This window comes from Vigna radiata, chromosome 7 (assembly GCF_000741045.1).
Source record: "Vigna radiata var. radiata cultivar VC1973A chromosome 7, Vradiata_ver6, whole genome shotgun sequence".
In the NCBI taxonomy this organism is placed as follows: Eukaryota; Viridiplantae; Streptophyta; class Magnoliopsida; order Fabales; family Fabaceae; genus Vigna; species Vigna radiata.
Window position 1 is genome coordinate 43945472 of NC_028357.1, and position 18315 is coordinate 43963786.

At 33.8% G+C, this 18315-nt stretch overlaps 1 protein-coding gene across 10 annotated transcripts; it reads right to left on the reverse strand.

Annotated features, from left to right (window-relative positions):
• Positions 1–1667: 1667 nt before the first annotated feature.
• On the reverse strand, positions 1668–15308 carry LOC106766484 (formin-like protein 13). 10 transcript variants are annotated; one of them, XM_022783834.1, is made up of 19 exons: positions 14953–15308; positions 14018–14721; positions 12861–13082; positions 11204–12771; positions 10982–11105; positions 10367–10438; positions 9473–9571; positions 9330–9371; positions 9064–9144; positions 8923–8973; positions 8726–8807; positions 4555–4649; positions 4326–4397; positions 4111–4227; positions 3051–3119; positions 2907–2973; positions 2190–2524; positions 1996–2090; positions 1668–1824 (listed from the first exon to the last, which is right to left on the reverse strand). In XM_022783834.1, the coding sequence occupies exons 1-17, from the start codon at positions 15017–15019 to the stop codon at positions 2364–2366; spliced, it is 3693 nt and encodes a 1230-aa protein (XP_022639555.1). In that variant the 5' UTR covers positions 15020–15308; the 3' UTR covers positions 1668–1824; positions 1996–2090; positions 2190–2363. The 10 variants fall into 10 exon arrangements, with proteins under 10 accessions (XP_022639555.1, XP_022639557.1, XP_022639558.1 ...); XM_022783836.1 differs by having other exon boundaries at positions 1996–2093; XM_022783837.1 differs by lacking the exon at positions 1668–1824 and having other exon boundaries at positions 1865–2090; positions 14018–14225; positions 14310–14721.
• Positions 15309–18315: the final 3007 nt, after the last annotated feature.

Here is an 18315-nt window from a genome sequence, read left to right on the forward strand (position 1 = left end):
CCTTACTACTTCCAGCCACACTCTTTTCTTCTTCTCCTACAAAGAGCATCCTCTCAGTTTCCCTATCAACTACCACCACAGCCACTTCTACTTACTNTCTTCTCATCACACACCATCCACACCAGGGAGAGGGAAAAGCGCNACTATGTGCCTGTGTGTGCTGCTGGACAGAGGAAGATGCGAGGGAGAGGGAAGCACGAGTGGGGAGTGGGGTGATTTATGTGTGAAAGAATTGGGAGACAAAAGAAAGTCAAGAAAAATTTGATGAGAGGACTGTAATTGAAATGCAAGAGAGAGAAGTAGGAGGGAAAGTCTTTCTGCACACTCACAGTAACAAATAAAAATCTTTGACCATTTTGAAGAAAATATTAAAAGCTTCTTAATCAAGGATAATCTAGACATTTTATAAAACTTTGGAAGTGTAGGAGGAAGTGTAGGATGAAGCACTTGGAGGTGGAGGAAGAAACACTTGTAGATAGATTTCATCTTAATGAGTGTTGTTGGAGACTTATCTTATAAATAACATGCTTTCAATGACATCATTACTATTTAAAAAATAAATATTATAAAGTAGTAAACCATGTATGTTTAAAAAAATATGGAAATACAAAAGTGATGTGTGGAATTATGATAAATTTAAGTATTTTTAATTAAAATTTTATTATTTTGTTTTTTTATTGAGTATTCAAATATTCTATATTTTTCAATTAAGTTTTTATTGTTTAAATTTCATAATAATTAAGTGAAGTGGTTATTATCTTATCATATGACACAATATTTATTTATTTTGATATATTATTTTATGGAAGTATTAAGTGATGCAATATAGTGGTTAACACAATAGATCATTTTTATTGATGAATAAGGGTGAGATAAAATGAAGACAAAAAATATAATAAAAAAAAAAACTAAATATGATTTTGGAAAAATGCAGAACGAGTTGCTCATTTGATAAGATTATGTCTTCTGAAATATACTTTTTAAATCTAAATTTGTCTTCTATAATTGAAAAACATATTTTAAATCATATAATTTAAAATAAGTATTCAAACTATATAATTCATTACATAATTTTAAGTTGTAGGTTCTCGATTTAAACTTATATTTTAGATTTTATGATTCAAAATATATTTCTAAATTATATAATTTGAAATATATTTCTAAATTTTCAATTGAAAAATTTAGGATGTAACTTTGAATTTGTTCAATGTGAAATAGATTTTTAAACCGTATCATTCAAAATATATTTGCAAATTTTAAATTATAAAATTTAAAATATATTTTAAATTATAGAATTCAAAATATTTTTAGTTAATTTATGAATTTAAATTTTTTTCTTGTCTAAAACTACACGAAGAGAACTGCTTTTAGAAAAAAAAAAAAAAGCCACAGTTTTCTGTTTCAGATTGATCAAGAACATCTTTAGAATTAAAACAACAACAATATTTTTTTTTTCTAGTGACAAACCTGTTGTTCCCTTTTAAAACTTTCGAAATACTACAAAAAATATCTACGACCCCAAAGGGTTGATTTAAATTTCTACCAGCATTATTTTTCTATCAAATTCAACTTCAAACTACACGCATTTCAACGAATATTTAATCTGCGGCTTTACATGATACTAGATTTCAACAAGTGTTAGTAACAAAAAAAGGACTATTTCAAACTGAATTTTTTAGGTTGTTTCAGACTCTTGTATTAAATATATGCGACCTTGATCGTGCAAGCCATAACAATCTCCAACTAAAGCATAGTGTTATAGGGGCACTACGCATTCCATAATACGGAGCACGACCACGAGTTTTCCCTTGTTTTTGGGGCCTCCTAAGATGATAATTAGTTTAGAAGAAGAAAACATCAAATATAAACTATACAAGAAGAAATCAAGCATTGCATTACAGATGTGAAATCAATGAGAATGTTGCTAACAGAGAACCAAGCCTGTGGGAGAGAAAAAACTAATAACGAATGCCCAGGTTTGCTGGAAATACTTACAAGATACAATCACACAGTTTCCGAGTGAAGAGGGAAGAGGAAGATATATACATGTTGGCTGGTTAATAACAAAACTCGTGCAAACTTCTCCATTTCTGCTATGATTCACAATTGTTTAAAATAGAATAATTACTGTGAGGAAGAGAATGACATTCAGAAAAAATGGAACGAGAACAATGAGTTCAAAATGTTACCTAACATTGCACTGCAATGCAGTCCTCTTCGTTTTGGTTATCAATGTCAGCTACTACTACTTGTGCCCACTCACTATACATGCTCCTCAAAAACACCATACACCAGACCTGGTTTTGTCCAGTCAAATTCCTTGTCATGTTAGAGTATATACTGATTCTCAAAGCTAGTAGAGTCTATTTGACATTGCCAGTCGGGATAGGTGTAGGTAAAATCCTTTCTGATTCACATTTCTTTTTCTCATTTTCAGTTTTCTTCATTTCAAGTTCTAGCTGCTTGCAGTTTTCTTCATGGGCTTTGTTGAACATCCTGGTAAAGTTGAGCAAAGTTGACGCGACTGCAGAAAATTCAAAATAATTACAAGAATAAGCAGTATAGAAATACAAGTAGAGGCATCAATACTATTACACAAGTTGAGAGTGCACTCATTCTTCCCGTAAAAGGGTTCACAGTCAAGCCTTGCATACCGTTCCAGAATAGACTTAGAATTTGCACAAAACGAAATTATCCCTTTTAAGTTGGGAAGCTAAAAACAAAGGCAGTTATTATAAAATATTAACACTCAAATATATGCAGCCAAGTGAAGAATCCATGCACTTACTTTTAGGAAGATATAATTTCAGTGAAGTACAAAGCTAACAATATAAAAATTATACACCAATCAGAGGGTGCTCACTTAAATTAGCTATCAAGAAAAGTACCATTTTTCACTCACACACCTTGCTCAAATGGGCAACGAGATGGATCTTCACCAAAATAGAGAATCAATGCATCCACGTTCCTACCCTGTAAACATGCACTCTTAAAGTAAAGCATGACCTTTTTAATGTTTTAAAAGATATAATGTATTGTAGAAAGCCTACCACGGTTGAATATAGTGAAGCCAGTGAGCGGACTTCAGCTTCAGCAGAACCGAGGAACTCTTTCAGTTTCTGTGGTTAAAAACTAAGTTAAAGCCTGACAATGCATATAACTTATTACAGCATTTGGCGAACAAAAGAGGACTTCACAATTTTAATCTTGCACACGTTCTCCTAAAGTCATAACTTAGAGACTCTCACATTAGATCACTCACAGACAGGCATGATAGCTCTAATTGCTATCTTGATAATAAGGTTGAAGTCTATTTTTCTGCCTCTGTGATCCCAATTATATGATAGAGTCCATTTTGGTTGGATCAAGTAGAATCACGACCTTACTCGTAAAAATAGAAAGATAAGTCGAGTTAAACCCGTTTTCCCAAAAATAAAAGCCCAGCAACCTATGACATCTGAAGCCTCAGTCTCTTTTTTGTGTGCTTTCTTGTCCGGGGTGCTTGCTCTTCTGTTCCTTCTTCTTGTTTGATCATGTCGGACGCTTGTTCTGCTTTTTGTTTAAACGTTCTTCTTCTTTATCTTGTAGCATTTGAGGAAGAAGGAGGTTCTATTGTTTCTTTACTGAGTAATTAGTTTTGGTGTTGTTTTGGTCTTGATAGATGTGTGTTTTGGTGCTGAAAACGTCTCTACATCTAAAGATCCAGGTTCGTGTTTGACTGCTTAGGTTCAATGTCAAAAACTTGGTGTACTGTATTTGAAGTTGTTTATAAGTTAGTAATTTAAAACTTATTATTTTATGACTAGTTAGTTGGATATAACCTTTCAGACTGTCAATTTAAGATTGTTTGTAGAGATTAAAAGTCAATTTTCAAATTTATGTTATTGTCTGTGTGTATAATAATCTGTATTGATAATCTCTTAGTGACATGTATGCAAACTCCATTGACTTTAATTAATGTAGATATATCAATTCACCAATAAGTGAAATAATTTTATTTTTGGTGTGGAAAATATGAAATTTGAAGCAGTGAAAATGAATAACAGCAATTTGAAAAAGGGAAACACAACACTCGGTGAATAAACTATACTAGAAGTAAAGGCATGATACCTTGCGGAAAGTTTCTGATATGGGCCCATCACTTTCAGCAGTTGAGAGTTCCTGTATTACTTTTTCTAATCCTTTGTTTATAGCTTGCATCTCCTCAGCCAAAAACTTCAATTGGATCTATGAAAAAATTATTTAAGCCACTGTTAGTAGAATACCTATCAATATACTGAACAGAAAAATCTCAGAGAAGTTATTTAAGCCACTGTTAGTAGAACCTTTGCTGCTGGCTCTAGGTCAGAAAGATCGTTGGAGAAGTCTAAGACTTCCGGCAGTTTGTCAACTAGCACCTATGGAAAATCATGATCATCTTAATATCAGAAGATGAAAAAAAGAACAATCTTTCCCCAAGTTAACATTACAAGTGACTTTATAGCACCGTAAGAAATTCAAACATTTTGCAAAACACAAAATGGAAAACAAAAGGGAATAAATAGCAACATGTACCTTACAAAGGTAATGCATAAGAGTCAACTTTTTGTCCCGTGCCCGCGTCTCGGTTAGTTTAAGAAGGCTATCCAATCTGAATCCAATAGCAGAACCTAAAAAAAGATTGGAAAGTATAAATAGGAGATTGACAAAATAAAAAAATAACGATCAGTAAAAATCTAAAGCAAAAGTAAAAAATTTATGCAAAATGTGAATTATTTAGTTTTCAGCACATATGTCTAGAAAAGGATAACGATTGCTATCAAACTCATTCATCATGCTATAAACATTACAGATTTTCAAATGACTACATAATAACCAACTTTACTATCCTATAATTATTTTGATTTTATTTAGAGTATGAATATTCTATCCCCCTAACCATAATTAATGTTTCAGGGTGGTGCTTACGATACAAACCATTCCTTCAGATGGAATGTTGTAGTTAAAATAGGGAGTATGTTATGTAAAGGTGTTAGGTTCCTAGATAGAGGGAGAAACCCAAGAACACCATTGCAAAACACCAAAACTCACTGAAAAGATCTTGTATTATTGATTCTAGGCACCAAGAACAACAAGAATGCCTCCAAGGGACAATGTTCCCTTTACACAGGATGCCAATGATCCTGTCAACAATTCTCTAAAACATCCAAAACATGTCCTGCCTACAAAGACCCCCCTACTATATAAAGAAAGGCTCAACCTAACAACCCAACTAACAACTAATTTTTAATCTGTTTCCTCCTCTCATACACATTATATCCCATCAAGAGGAAAAAAAAATGTTATGTTAGGAGTTATATAACACTCTCGATTTTGTTGTTGTGATATACAAAGAAGTTTGAATTCATTTGATCCTCTTCAAACTTTCTTTGCAGAGAGTGAGTATTGTTATCAGTTATTGAATTGTTTTTAACAATTTGGTATCGGATAAGCCTGCAATGATGGTGACTACAAAAGAACTAGAGACATGCATGGACACAAAGGAGATGATGACGGTGGATTCACAAGAATTAGCAACACTATTGTATTCGAACCCTCGATTTTAAGCAGAAAACATGGATTCAAATCTTGTAAGATGTTGGAAATCGGTTTGATGATGGAGCATTTGTTGACCCATTTGCTGAACTGGCAAGACTGAAACAAGAAGGGTCTTTAATTGAATATTTGGAGAATTTTGATAACCTTTTGGCTCAGGGTGATGGTGATGATTGATTTCTGAGGAGACAGCTTCAAGTATTTTCTTTTTCTTTCAGGCTTGAGTACGGAGTTAGAGATATTTGTTTGTGTCCATAGACCAAGGACAATTCAAGAAGCTGTGAGGTCAACACGTTTACAAGAAGAGGTCCTCCAAGAAATCACAAAGAAACTAAATGAGAATCAAGTGACCAACTAGTGCAATACCGTTTCACGTTCATGGTCCAGTGCAAGTCAAAATAGCACAACTCCACCTATCACTACACTGCAGCAAGATCCCACAGCTGCATCAAAACAGTCAGCCTCTATTGCTGATTTCTAATCTACATCGGCAAGTTCAATTTCAAGGAAAGAGATTAGTGAACAAATTTATAAAGGATTATGTAGATTCTGTGGCAAAAATGGGATAAGAATCATAGATTTAAGAGTGAGGTTTGGGGAAAATTAAATGACATTTTCTTTGTACAAGAGGGAAGTGATGAAGCTGTAAACTCAAATTCAGAAAAAGAACAAGATAATGATATGACGGAACAAAGTCTGCAATTGGTCAATGATTCCCAAATTCACATTTCTTTACATGCTTTACAAGTTGTAGCGGGTGGAAACACTTTACAATTGATAGGATTAATCAAGAAACAAAAGGTTGTATTTTGATGGATACAGGAAGTACACACAATTTCATCAGTGAAGAATGTATGCAACTGTTATGATCAAAAACAACTTTCATAACAGATTTTCCAGTTATAGTAGCATTTGATAAACAACTTAGGATACAAGAAAGCGTCCTCAAGTGACATGGAAGTTCAGCAATCATGTGTTCAAGGCTGCTTTTCTCGTCTTGCCATACCAAGTAGCTATCTCGAAGTAATTCTTGGCATCATATGATTTAAGACACTAGATGAAATTTCTTGGAGTTGTGCTCAATTAACTATGACTTTTCAGCATCAGAGAGACAGTTACATCACAAGGGGCTCAACATCACAATGACAATTTACTAGTTTCAGGAAATTTGAAGACAACAACGGTCAATCAATGCTGCTTGCTATACAAACACAACATTTTCAACTGGATATCTTATTACAACAATTTCAGACTGTACTCCAAGAACCTACTCAATTACCTGCAAAAAGAAGGTATGATCATAAGATTATTCCAAAAAGTAATATACCTGTTTGGTTAAAGCCATACAACCACCCAAATACTCAAAACCCTGAGATTGAGAGGCAAGTTAAAGCTTTAATTTTCAAGTTGCTACGTATCACCTCTAGTTTTTGTTAAGAAAGATGGGTCGCAGATTTAATCAGTCAAAAATAAATTTCTAATACCCTTAATTATAGACCTGTTGGCTGAATTACATGGTGCCAGGTATTTCCCTAGACCGGATCTAAGGAGTGGTTATAATCAAGTGAGGATGCTCAAGGAGGATATCTACAAAACAACTTTTAGAACTTCAATATGGGGACCTCGTGTATTTAAAACTTCAACCTCGCAGGCAGGATACGTTCGCTAATACCTCTTTTCACAGACTAGTTGTAAGGTATTATGGCCCTTATAAAGTGTTAGAATTGGAATGGTTGCCTACAGTTTAAATTTACCAGCAGGAACAAAGATTCATAATGTATTCCATGTGTCCTCAGTGAAGAACTACCATGGTGACAAGCCAGTCTCAATTCAACTACCTTTAATGAATTAAGAAGCAGAAGTTGTGCCACAACCCCTGGCAGCGTTAGCCTTAGCCAGAAGAATTAAATAGAAAAATAATAGATTGTGACTGAGTTTCTAATTCAATGGAAGGAGACTAATTTAGAGGATGCTGTATAGAGAGAGCTACATCAAATGCAGCTTCAATTTCCAGACTTTGATTGGAATTGTTAGCAGTTGGCCTTGAGGTCAAGTCCAGAGTAGACGGGGAGGACAATTGTTAGAGGTAAAATAGGGAGTTTGTTTTGTAAATGAAAAAACTGTCATGTTAAGGGTTATATAACACCATTGTTTTCGTTGCTGTGACATACACAGAAGTTTGAGTTCATTTGTTCCCTCTTCAACCTTTCTTTGTTGAGAGTGACTATTGTTAGTACATATTGATTTTTAACATGGAATAACCCCATTAAAATCTATAGTCGCAGGCCTAAGAATAAGAAGCAGAATTGATTGTCTAGTGATATTTCTTTTTAGGGGTATCTTTTATTACTAAAGGGGGGGTATTTGGGGAATGATTGATTCTGTTAGAGGGCAATGGGGTTGGTTATATCTTCCCCTTGTAAAAATGTTGGGATCATTCTTGGGATCCGTTAGTGTGGATATTTGGAGCAGAGAGATTATTTTCTTGCTTGGGAGAGCTCTGCTCTGTAGAAGCTTGCCTTCTTGCCTGTCAATTCTGTTATATTCATTCTCTGACTCCAGGTACCTCTGATACACATTGTATCGGCTTATATTCAAGAAGAGCCAAGATACAAAAAGTTTCAGCATCAATATTTTGATTAGGTATGTGGCGTAACAGAGGCATTGATCTAATTAATATAGTTTTCACTAAACCAGTCTTAATTGGCATTCACAGGTGAGACTGGTTTTGTAACAAGATCCAAGCACACATTGTTCTCCAAATTAAAATGAAAAATATGGATGATTAATGAAGAAATAAATTTGTATCTGAAATGTCAAGGAATAAAGGAGCAGAATACTGATGGACTTTATTTTATTTTTGAAATTGAATAATAAACAGAGGAAAAATAGCTTGCCCTCCAAGAAAAAAAGAAAGAGTTCAAAGTTTACTATCACAACCTGGTGAGGGGTAACAACAAAGTAAAATACAAGAAGTAAGGAAAACAAACAAGGGACACTAACACATACAAAATCACACGAAATGCAGGTTGAGTACCATTAAGAGACCATAAATTACAGATATTTTCTAAAAATTATGGTACTTTTCTTTGTTATAAACTTGAATGGTTCGTGTTGCATTTATCTGCTGTGAATTTTTGTTTAAACATACCCCTGGCAGTTCCTTGATTCAAAGCATTTCCTAAAGAAAGTATTGTATGCATAATTCTCTTTAGTTTGACTGAATTCCTGATCTGAAAAAAGAAACAAAATCGAAAAAATGAGAGAGAGAGAGAGAGAGAGAGAGAGAGAGAGAGAGAGAGGAACCGTGTTGCAAAAAGAGGTTTAAGTAAAATGGAAAAACCATGCCTCTTCTGAAGCAGCATTCACAATAACCAGGCTCTTTCTTAGGTCAGAAACCTACATAAAAGTATCATGGTCAAACTGTTAATAAGTTTAAATTCATTTTTTTTTTCTGGTAAAGATCTATGAAAAGAGTAATATATTAACCTGAGAGCGAAATTGAATCTTGAATGAAAAAACTCTGAGCTTGGATTCCACTCGTGGTACTTTCATCAATTCCATTAAGAACTGTAATGAAGAATTTATGAAAATATAATTCAGATTCATGCCAAGAGAGGATAGAAATGCAGTTTCCGCCATTACAGTTAAAACTGCATAAGCAATGCTATAATTTAAATATTCATAAATCTTGCACTAACAGAAGAGATCCAAAATTACAGGCACTAAACAAAAAGTCCTGAAACCCTGTATACCTGTTCACATCTTCCTAACTTCTCCCTTTCCCCGTTATAACCCTGTTCAGAGAAAATGAAGTTTTGAAATTTTGGAAAAGAAAGAGGATACTCGTTATAAGTTGAACATAGCATAATTTTTAACCATAATTTAATCTCCCAACCTTGAGTAATTCCATCTCCTCTTTTGTTGGACAGAACTTTATGAGGTTCTCAACCTGATCAGAGTCCAGTGCTGACTCTTCCAGTGTTAGTACTGAGGTCTGTGAATATTTCAAACGAACCACTATTAATGAATATAACACAAAGAAATGGTTTAAGGAAATAGTTAACAGTTCTATAGATATTTCATATAAAACCAAGACTTCTCATTCACTTTATATCTTCCAGAATCACGACACGGAATAATTATTTCATACATCCTTCCCACAATAAAATAATCATTCCTATCAATTTACTTATATCAAGCCTCATTTAGTGTAGGCTCGAGAATAAAGATTTTATGATAGATTTTTATTTATTTACTCTTTCAAAACTCACTATTTTTAATTTCTAACAAATGCACCAAAAAATTTGCTTCGTAAACTTACAAAATCATTATAAATATCTTTGAATGAAAATCATATACTGAACACACAAAAAAATGCACCATGCCCTCAGTATGCTACAGTCATACAAGTTTGAAAAAAGTCTTTATGTTAAAACATTCAGATCTTTGTTTATTTCAAAGAGAACGAAAACCAATTTCCAATAAAGAGATAATACAGTTTAGGTGAAGAAAAAATAAATTAAAAAAATAATGGAAAGACAGCAATAGAATGAGAAGAACGAGTGTACTGAGCTCTTTATAGTTATGCTATAAAATTTATGCCAACATTCATAGTTCCCAATGAAAATAAATCACTAATATATTCTAGGATGACTATTAATCAAAAGAACAAAGCTCTCATTCAATTTTCAGTCAAATCATAATTCCCTTAGGACTCAATCTTAATTAAAAAAAGCATTTGGATTTCTTTCCTACATTATTATACCATAAACATACATGTCAATCTTACCATTAAATCGTGCAATGGAACTTTCACTTGGGAAAGCATGATTTCACAGTTATATGCTCGCCTATGCTCAATCTGCAAGGAGTGATAAAATCAAAATAAAAGAGGATTATAATTTTGTTGTGACCAAAAACTATATATTAATGAGAAAAAAAAAAGATAAATAGAACCTATTTTAGGAACTAAGTCACACAGATAAACAGAAAACGCTGACTATTTCCAACATTGCACCATGCAAGTGAACTCTTATAGTTGAAAATACGTGAAAGGGAGAGACTACCACTGATATTGGTGATTTTAAGATGGGTTGAAGATATAATATAATAGTTTCATACTAAAATTTTCAAAAGTAATTTTGTGAACATTAACTTTGATTCTTAAATTTGTCAACTCTAAAGGTTTCCTTTCAAGGAAAAGGTGATAGATGAAACCACTTACAACTTTATGGCTGCGTATAACCAACATAAAATGACAACCACTGGTTATAAGTACTAGGAACTATAGCACTTTCCGAGTAATTATTTTCTTGCATTTTCCCCTCACACTCAGGTATAAACAGCTAGATTATCTAAATATCCACAAGCAATCTTAGTGGTACTACAAACTGAAAATAATTACCAGTTGCACTTTTTCAGATTTAGGCCCAGCTGAGCTTTGGACATTTGACTTTTTGGCAATACCTGAAGTTGGGACTGCTGCTGAGAAGAGATTCTCAAGCTCTGACATATCAATCTCTGGGGCCCTACATTTAGATAATAAAAGGAAAGGCAGGTGAGATACGATAATAATAGAAGGATAATCTGTCCTAAGAAATGAAGCACCATAGGCAATCAACATTACTTGGAAGCTTCGCCAGACTTCGGTGTCTCTGCCCACAAACTTCCTTGCACTGCTCTAGATAGTTTCAACCAATGCAAAGGCTTCAACCTTTTTGTGTTATTCTTTGAGTTAATTGTTCGCGATAAAACTCCCTTCAAGTTAGTTGGTGAACTAGATCGAGCGTTCACAGAATGAGATCCTGGAAAAGGACTGCCTGATTTCAGACCTCCTTTACCAAAGGGCATTGGAGGAGGTGGAGCAGCAGGTGCTCCAGGTGGAGGTGGAGGAGCAGGTGCACCAGGAGGAGGGGGAGGAGCAGGCGCCCCAGGAGGAGGGGGAGGAGCAGGTGCCCCAGGAGGAGAGGAAGGGGCAGGTGCCCCAGGAGGAGGGGGAGGGGCAGGTGCCCCGGGAGGAGGGGGAGGGGAAGGGGCTAGAGATTTTTGCAATGATGAATTAGTGCAATTTGAGTAAAGTACTTCACTTGAAAGTGGAGGTGGAGGAGGAGTTGGTACTATAGTAAAACCTGCAGCTTGCCCAGAGAGACAAGGAGGTTTAAACCTAGTAGGTTGCTCCTCTTTTAGAGAAAGGGGAGGAGAGGGTCCATCTCTAACCTGTGGCTCCACATTCATATGTGATAGAGGAGAAGGATGGGGTCCAGCTTTAACATGTAGTTCTTTCTTTGGAGGAATAGGAGGAGGTGGAGGAGGAGGAGGTGGTGCAGCTCGAACTCGTCTATGATCATTTAGTGGAGGAGTGGGTGGAGGAGGTGGAGTTGGAGGTCGTGAAGGGGAAGACTCTATTCTTGTTTTAATCGGAGGAATCTCATCCACATTTTTGGAAGAAAGTGAAGGAGATGATTGGGTCGAAGTAATTGTTGAAGCTGAAGGACAGGAAATGGTGTCAGCCAGTGACTTGCTATGAAAAGTAGATGACAATTGGGTGTCAGGTGTAGGGATAGAAATAGATGAATGACTTCTGTCTTGTGATTGGTGTTTTGATTGCAAAGGCACAACATAATAAGAAGGGGGCGATTCTGTTTGGCGAGGAGAATCATGAGCTTCTTTAGCACTAGTGGATTGAGGCCTCAAAGGAGGTGTTCGAGGGGAAAAAGAAGTATCGGTAGAAGATACGGCAAGATGAGGTGCTTGCTGTTTTATGTCAAGATTTGTAGGTCTTGTTGGACATGTATTGGATTCCGAGGTCCTTTTAGAAGATCTGGTTGACTCTTGACAAATATTGTTAGGTGTACCAGGTTGCTGCGGAATACCCTCGAACTTGTTGGTATTGTCCTCTTTTCTACTCATATCAGTAACTGGGGATGTCTTGATTGAGAATGAAGACCGTACCTCTTCATTCAAATTCCCTTGGGGAGTTCTAGGATCTTTTTCATCTAAGCTATCATTCATAGTTGAATCACTTATAAGTTGGAGAGCATTTAGGGCAACATCTGCCTTGGGGTTCATCCAGTCTACTTGGCTAAAGATCTCTTGAACCTTGGCAAATGCTTCCATTGGTAGTCCATCCTTCTCCTCAAAGCATGAGGCCCTATCGGCAACAACTATTGCAGCATCCATCTCTGAGAAAAGGATCTTAATACAAACATAAACCACAAAAATAAATTCACCGTTAGGAATGTACGATCAGAAGCATCATGATTACTGTTGAAAACAAGTTGTACCTCGACTCTAAAATCGTTTGGAAAGTGATCTTTAGCATCCCATAAAATGTCAATTTCATCCCGGTTAAGCATCAAAATATTAGATCTAACAAAGGCTGTGTTAAACATGATTCGAAACATCATCCTTTCACGCTCCATGTCACCATTAAAGTTAATAGTCTCAATGACAACGTCACCTTGAATATGGCAATTGATATCAATTTTAATAAGTTCACACTCTCCCTGCAACACAAACAAGAAATTGCACAATAATTGCATAATTTATTATATCAGATTCCAGACGCAACTTTCTGGGTAGAATAAATAAGCTGACACACGATGTCTATTACAACAGCAAAATTTCGACAAACAAAAATATTTATTAGAATTTAAAGAGCACAAGCCTGTTCTGAACTCAATTTTCTAAACCCTAGATGCACAAGGTGTATTGAAATATGACTAGGATCTCATAAATGCTGAACATAGATTTTACAAACATATTTCTCCTTTCTTCTTATAAGTACGTCCCCCTTTTTTCCTTTCGCATTTTTGGGATAATCGCTGCCAAGTGCAGCCTCTTGATCAAAACTAAGAATTATCTTAATGTAGCTCCCATATTTGTCAATGAGGAATCAATAACCAATGTTGTTCATCAGTATCACTCTATGAGCATATGTTTCAAGGTTCAATTCACGTTGCCAAAACATAATTATTAAAGCTCGTTTTGATAACTAGAAAAACAAGTTTGAGCTGCAATTTAGTGGTTTATAATTATTTAAATTTAAAACACATGAAAAGTGTACAACACAATTTACAAAGTATTCTACAAATCAAAATGGCCTTAAATACAACCAGAATTGAAGGAGGAAAAGAGAAAAAGATATTTTTCCCTATTACATCTGAAAGCCTTTTTGCCACAATTTATGAGATTGCAAGTAATCTCAAGAACAGGTACAGATTTATTTCGGCATTTTTTGGCAAAGTATCAGTAACACCAAAGTCTTTTAATCTGCTGAAAACAATTAATTTCAGGATAATAGTTTTCATGATATATGTAATCAGTGCATGCCTTCTATAAGTACAGGCTACAAAATAACATCAAAGAATTGTAATATCAAAAACAGGAGACACAAGAACCCAGAGCAATTCACTTGAAAGCATGAGGCAAATTCACATACCTGCTTAAAGGCCCCAACCTTTTTGCTTCTTTTTGGCGTTGAGTACAACATTTTGTGAACTTTATCAGCATCAAAGGGATCCTGTCCATAAATTCTAAACACAGGATGACAACCACCTTCACTGTCAAAGTTTGGGAAGAGTCTGAGAATGATGCAGTCCAACATAAGTGCCCTGTCCAGAGGAGGCCAATCTAAGGCCACATTCCTCCTGGAAACATACAGCAGATACCTCAGTTGGGAAGGGATAGGATTCAACGGTGACAACAAATGCAAAAGCTCGTGAGGAGCCTGCCTGTAAACGATATCGAGAGTCCTCTGCTCCCCAGTATAAGCCTTTCTATAAATCAATAATGCAGCCAACATGAAAGCCAAAACAGGCCAACCACCAGGTTCACAATGCATCAGCAACACATTATTTTGCCCAAGGGAGAGCCAGCTTTCACTAGACCTCAGAAAATGGTGGATGAGCTCCATTTTTAGCACGGGAACACCTTGGTAGTGCAAAGGATAGTCCATGATAGTAATGTCATGCTCAGACATGATACTTGCCATCTGACTCACGGTACCTTCCTCGCGAAAATTGAAAATAAGAATCGAAGCATCAAGCGAGTTCTCCTTAAGTTGACCAACTATCCCGTCCATGTATTCTTTGTAATTGTAATTCCCTTCTTTCCATGCATCCGTGGTGAAGCAGCAATCAAAAACTACATTCACAGTGAATCCTCATTGTCAACAATCACTAACTCAACTCCTAATGATAATAACAAGTTAAAGTCATTTCAAAATGAACAAATTATTCCCTTTGAAATTCAATCCACCCGTCATTGCCACATTTCCAAGCAATCAAACAGACACCAAATGTTCCTCGAATCATATATTTTGGATTGCTAAATCATTTTCCACAAATTTGAGAACGAGAAAAGCAGAGAAAGTACCGTGAACTCTCTCGCAGATCTCGAGGAGGCCATCTGGAGGCTTGCGGAAGAACAATTTGCGGAGCATAGCCAACGTCCGCGAAGCTTCAGATTCAGGCTTCACTACCCTTATCCCACGCGATGGATTCGAGAACCACAAATTCTCATTCGGCAGAGCCTAACGTAACGTCACGATTTGCCTTAAGCTTTACGGCAAAAAATCGCTCAGCAGCGCTTTCGCAGAAAAATGCAAGAATGAACGAAATGAGGGTTTGGATGGATTTATCGTCGCTTCTGTTTCTCACTTTTTGTTTCTCAGTGAAGAAAAGGAAAGTTTTGCGGGGGAGATGGGTCCGTTCGTTTTATTTCTCGTATCGTTTCGTAGCTGCATAACGCCACTGCAGTTGAGGTTACCAACCGACTCACACTCAGCTCATGCTGACGTGGACTTCCTTCCAGGATACACGTGTACCACGTGATATCCATTACAGGTAATTTAATTACTGTTATTTTCCATTTTCGGAAATTTTCCGTATGCCACGTGTCTCCATCATAGTATGATAGGTTTTGTTTCATGTCGGATTTCGTTCTACGTGCCTCAACATAACACTACCTATCACATAAAACATTACATTATTATTGTATTACAGTTTTTTCATAATTTTTATAATTTGGTGCGTTTATTTTAGGTTTAAATACTTTGATTTTTATTTTGGTCTTAGTCTTTATTCGGTTTTAGTGTTTAATAAGATCTCTATTTTTTTTTGTAAATTTTGGTTGATTAGCTTATATTTCTAATAAGATCTCTATTTTTTATATAAATCAATAAAATTAGTTATATTTCTAAAGAATAAAAATAATAAAGAATATGTATAAAAAATAATTATAAAACACTATACATAGTTATAGGAATTTGTAACATGAAGTTTGAATATGAGGTTTCATACATACTTCTCAAAATTCCCACATCCTTTGGAAACCAAGTAATTTCTTTATGTTCAACTGAGGGGACAATTAAATCCTAAATTTTAAAAATTGTCTTGATTAAGGAGAAAATTAAAATAATGAAAAGAGAAGAGTTAGTTGGATGGAAAGGGAGTTTTAAGTTGAGAACGGTTAAAGGTATTTCTTGTGCTTGAAGATTTATCATGATTAAAGTTAAAGAAAAAAAAAAAGATAGTGTAATGAGAAAATGCTGAAAAGTTAAAGAATGAAAAAATAAAGGGGTTGGTTGGGTTAAGGCAGAAATAAATTAGTGCCTTGAAAGACAGTAATTTGGACCACCAAACAAACTATGTGGTAGCTAAGTTTCTTAGAAAAGGGAATATGAATTGAGGATTCGATTCGAACGACCTTCACTGACACAACTGTCTGTAATCAAAACTTGTATGGTTTTGTATAGCACCGACCATTTCAGAGTACATTTTGATAATATTTTTTAATAATATTTTACATAATTTATATCTTATTTTATGATTAGTTTTTATAATAATTATCATTAATTATGAAATAATTTTACTCTAATTAACACGTAAATAATATTAAAATATTATAAAAATGTTATTAAAGTATTATTATTCCTTTTTTTTTTTTTCTTGCGTTAGACCGTCAGCACTACTTTTTGGTTTCTATTCTTTTTCATAAGTTTTGGGAATTCAAGTAAAATGTGGAGCATCTTATATAAAAAAATGCTCGTAAACTCTATGTCTAAGGGTTTGGTTGGAAGATACAACGGTGAGATCCTTGGTGTTGGGGTTAAGGATTGTGTAGAAGAAAATATACGAGAAAAAATCTAAAAAAAGAATTAAGAAAAAAATATTTTTTTAATCTATTAATTGTTTGTTATACATATTATCTAAAAAGTTAATATTATTGATTTCGAATAATATATTTTATACATTAATAAAGTACGAGAATTAGTGTTGTAAGAACTTTTGAAAAAAACAATTCTAATTTTATATATAAATTAAAATATATACTAAAAACATATTTATCTCAAACTTATTATCACTGAAAAAAAAATATTGAGAAAACTTGAAAGAATAGTTTGTCAATGTTTAGTAACATCATAAATAATATTTGCACTCTGATTTATTTCCATGTATAAATAACAAAAACTTTAACTTACGCATAATATATTACATTTTCTGATAAGCTATTTTTTTTTTCTCTCGAATGTCATTTTCATAAAAAAAAAAAAAAAAACACTACAAAAGAAAATATTAGTTAAAATCAGAATATGTCAAGGAAAAAGGTAATTAAATCGAGTAAAACTAACCAAAATTTACTTATATCTGAGAGTGAACGAAAAAAGAGACGTTTTTTACTTGATTAAATGGAAATAGTATGTATTAAAACTTGAACTTGGATTTAATTTAACTTCATAAACCAATTTATTGGAAGAAAGTTGTCTTCCTTTATACGCATTTTTCCCATAATATCTCGCATATTTAATTTTGCAATAAATTTAAGATAAACTCTCCTAAACTATATAGTATGAGGCTGAATTTATGTCACCTTATTTATTATTATTTTTTATTGCTTTTCCTTTTATTTCAATTACACTTCCTTCATTAGTATTTTCTGGGAATAAAATTAAGAAGTGAAATACTTCATTAATATTTGAAGTTTTGAGGAATGTAATTCATTTAAAAAAAATGATATTTTTTGTGATAAAATATTTTTTTGATATTTTTTAAAAGAAATTGAAATTTTAAGTAGTATAATTAAAATATTAGTATTGTTTTTTTTTTTGTGGTGTGGTGGGTCATTGTTATTTTATATTCCATATTAACTATTTTTTATCAATATATTAAGATGGATTATTTTCTTTTATAAATATAAATTTTATTAACATTTATCATAGTTATTTTACTATGTGTTTTAGGTCAAGGTCAAGTTTTTTCTTCAAATAGTCTTCAAACTTTAAAATTCAAACTCAAGTATAAGTTATTACTTCACTTAACACTTATTATAATTCGGTTGAACTAGGGAGTTATGTGCATAACATATTCTCTGATGCTAAAGTAACTAAGTGTACGATAATATTAATAATAAATAAATGTAAAATGAATATAACCAACTTACTATAATATAATTTATATATAATTTTTCCATTAGCACTAATTTAATTATAATTCAATTAGTAATGATATGATTCATGCTTAACATAATCATCTTTATTGTTAACTTCAGTTTAATTCAACCGTTTTTTGATGAGTTTATATTAGATTGTAGATTGGATCTGATTCTTAAATTGATCAAACGTTCATATTTATATCTATAATATTTTTTATTAACTGGCAATAAAACATATATTAAAAACAAAATCTATGTTGCTGCTTTAAATAAATAAAATCCATATTTAAGTAAAAAATTCAAATC

Excerpts from the sequence above, each read along its gene's own strand:
- LOC106766484 (XM_022783834.1), bottom strand. The coding sequence starts at position 15,019 with ATGCTCCGCAAATTGTTCTTCCGCAAGCCTCCAGATGGCCTCCTCGAG. Across the intron at positions 10,439-10,981 it reads AATCTGAAAAAGTGCAACTG|ATTGAGCATAGGCGAGCATA; the intron begins GTAATTATTTTC and ends CACTCCTTGCAG. Across the intron at positions 9,572-10,366 it reads TTCCATTGCACGATTTAATG|ACCTCAGTACTAACACTGGA; the intron begins GTAAGATTGACA and ends AAATATTCACAG.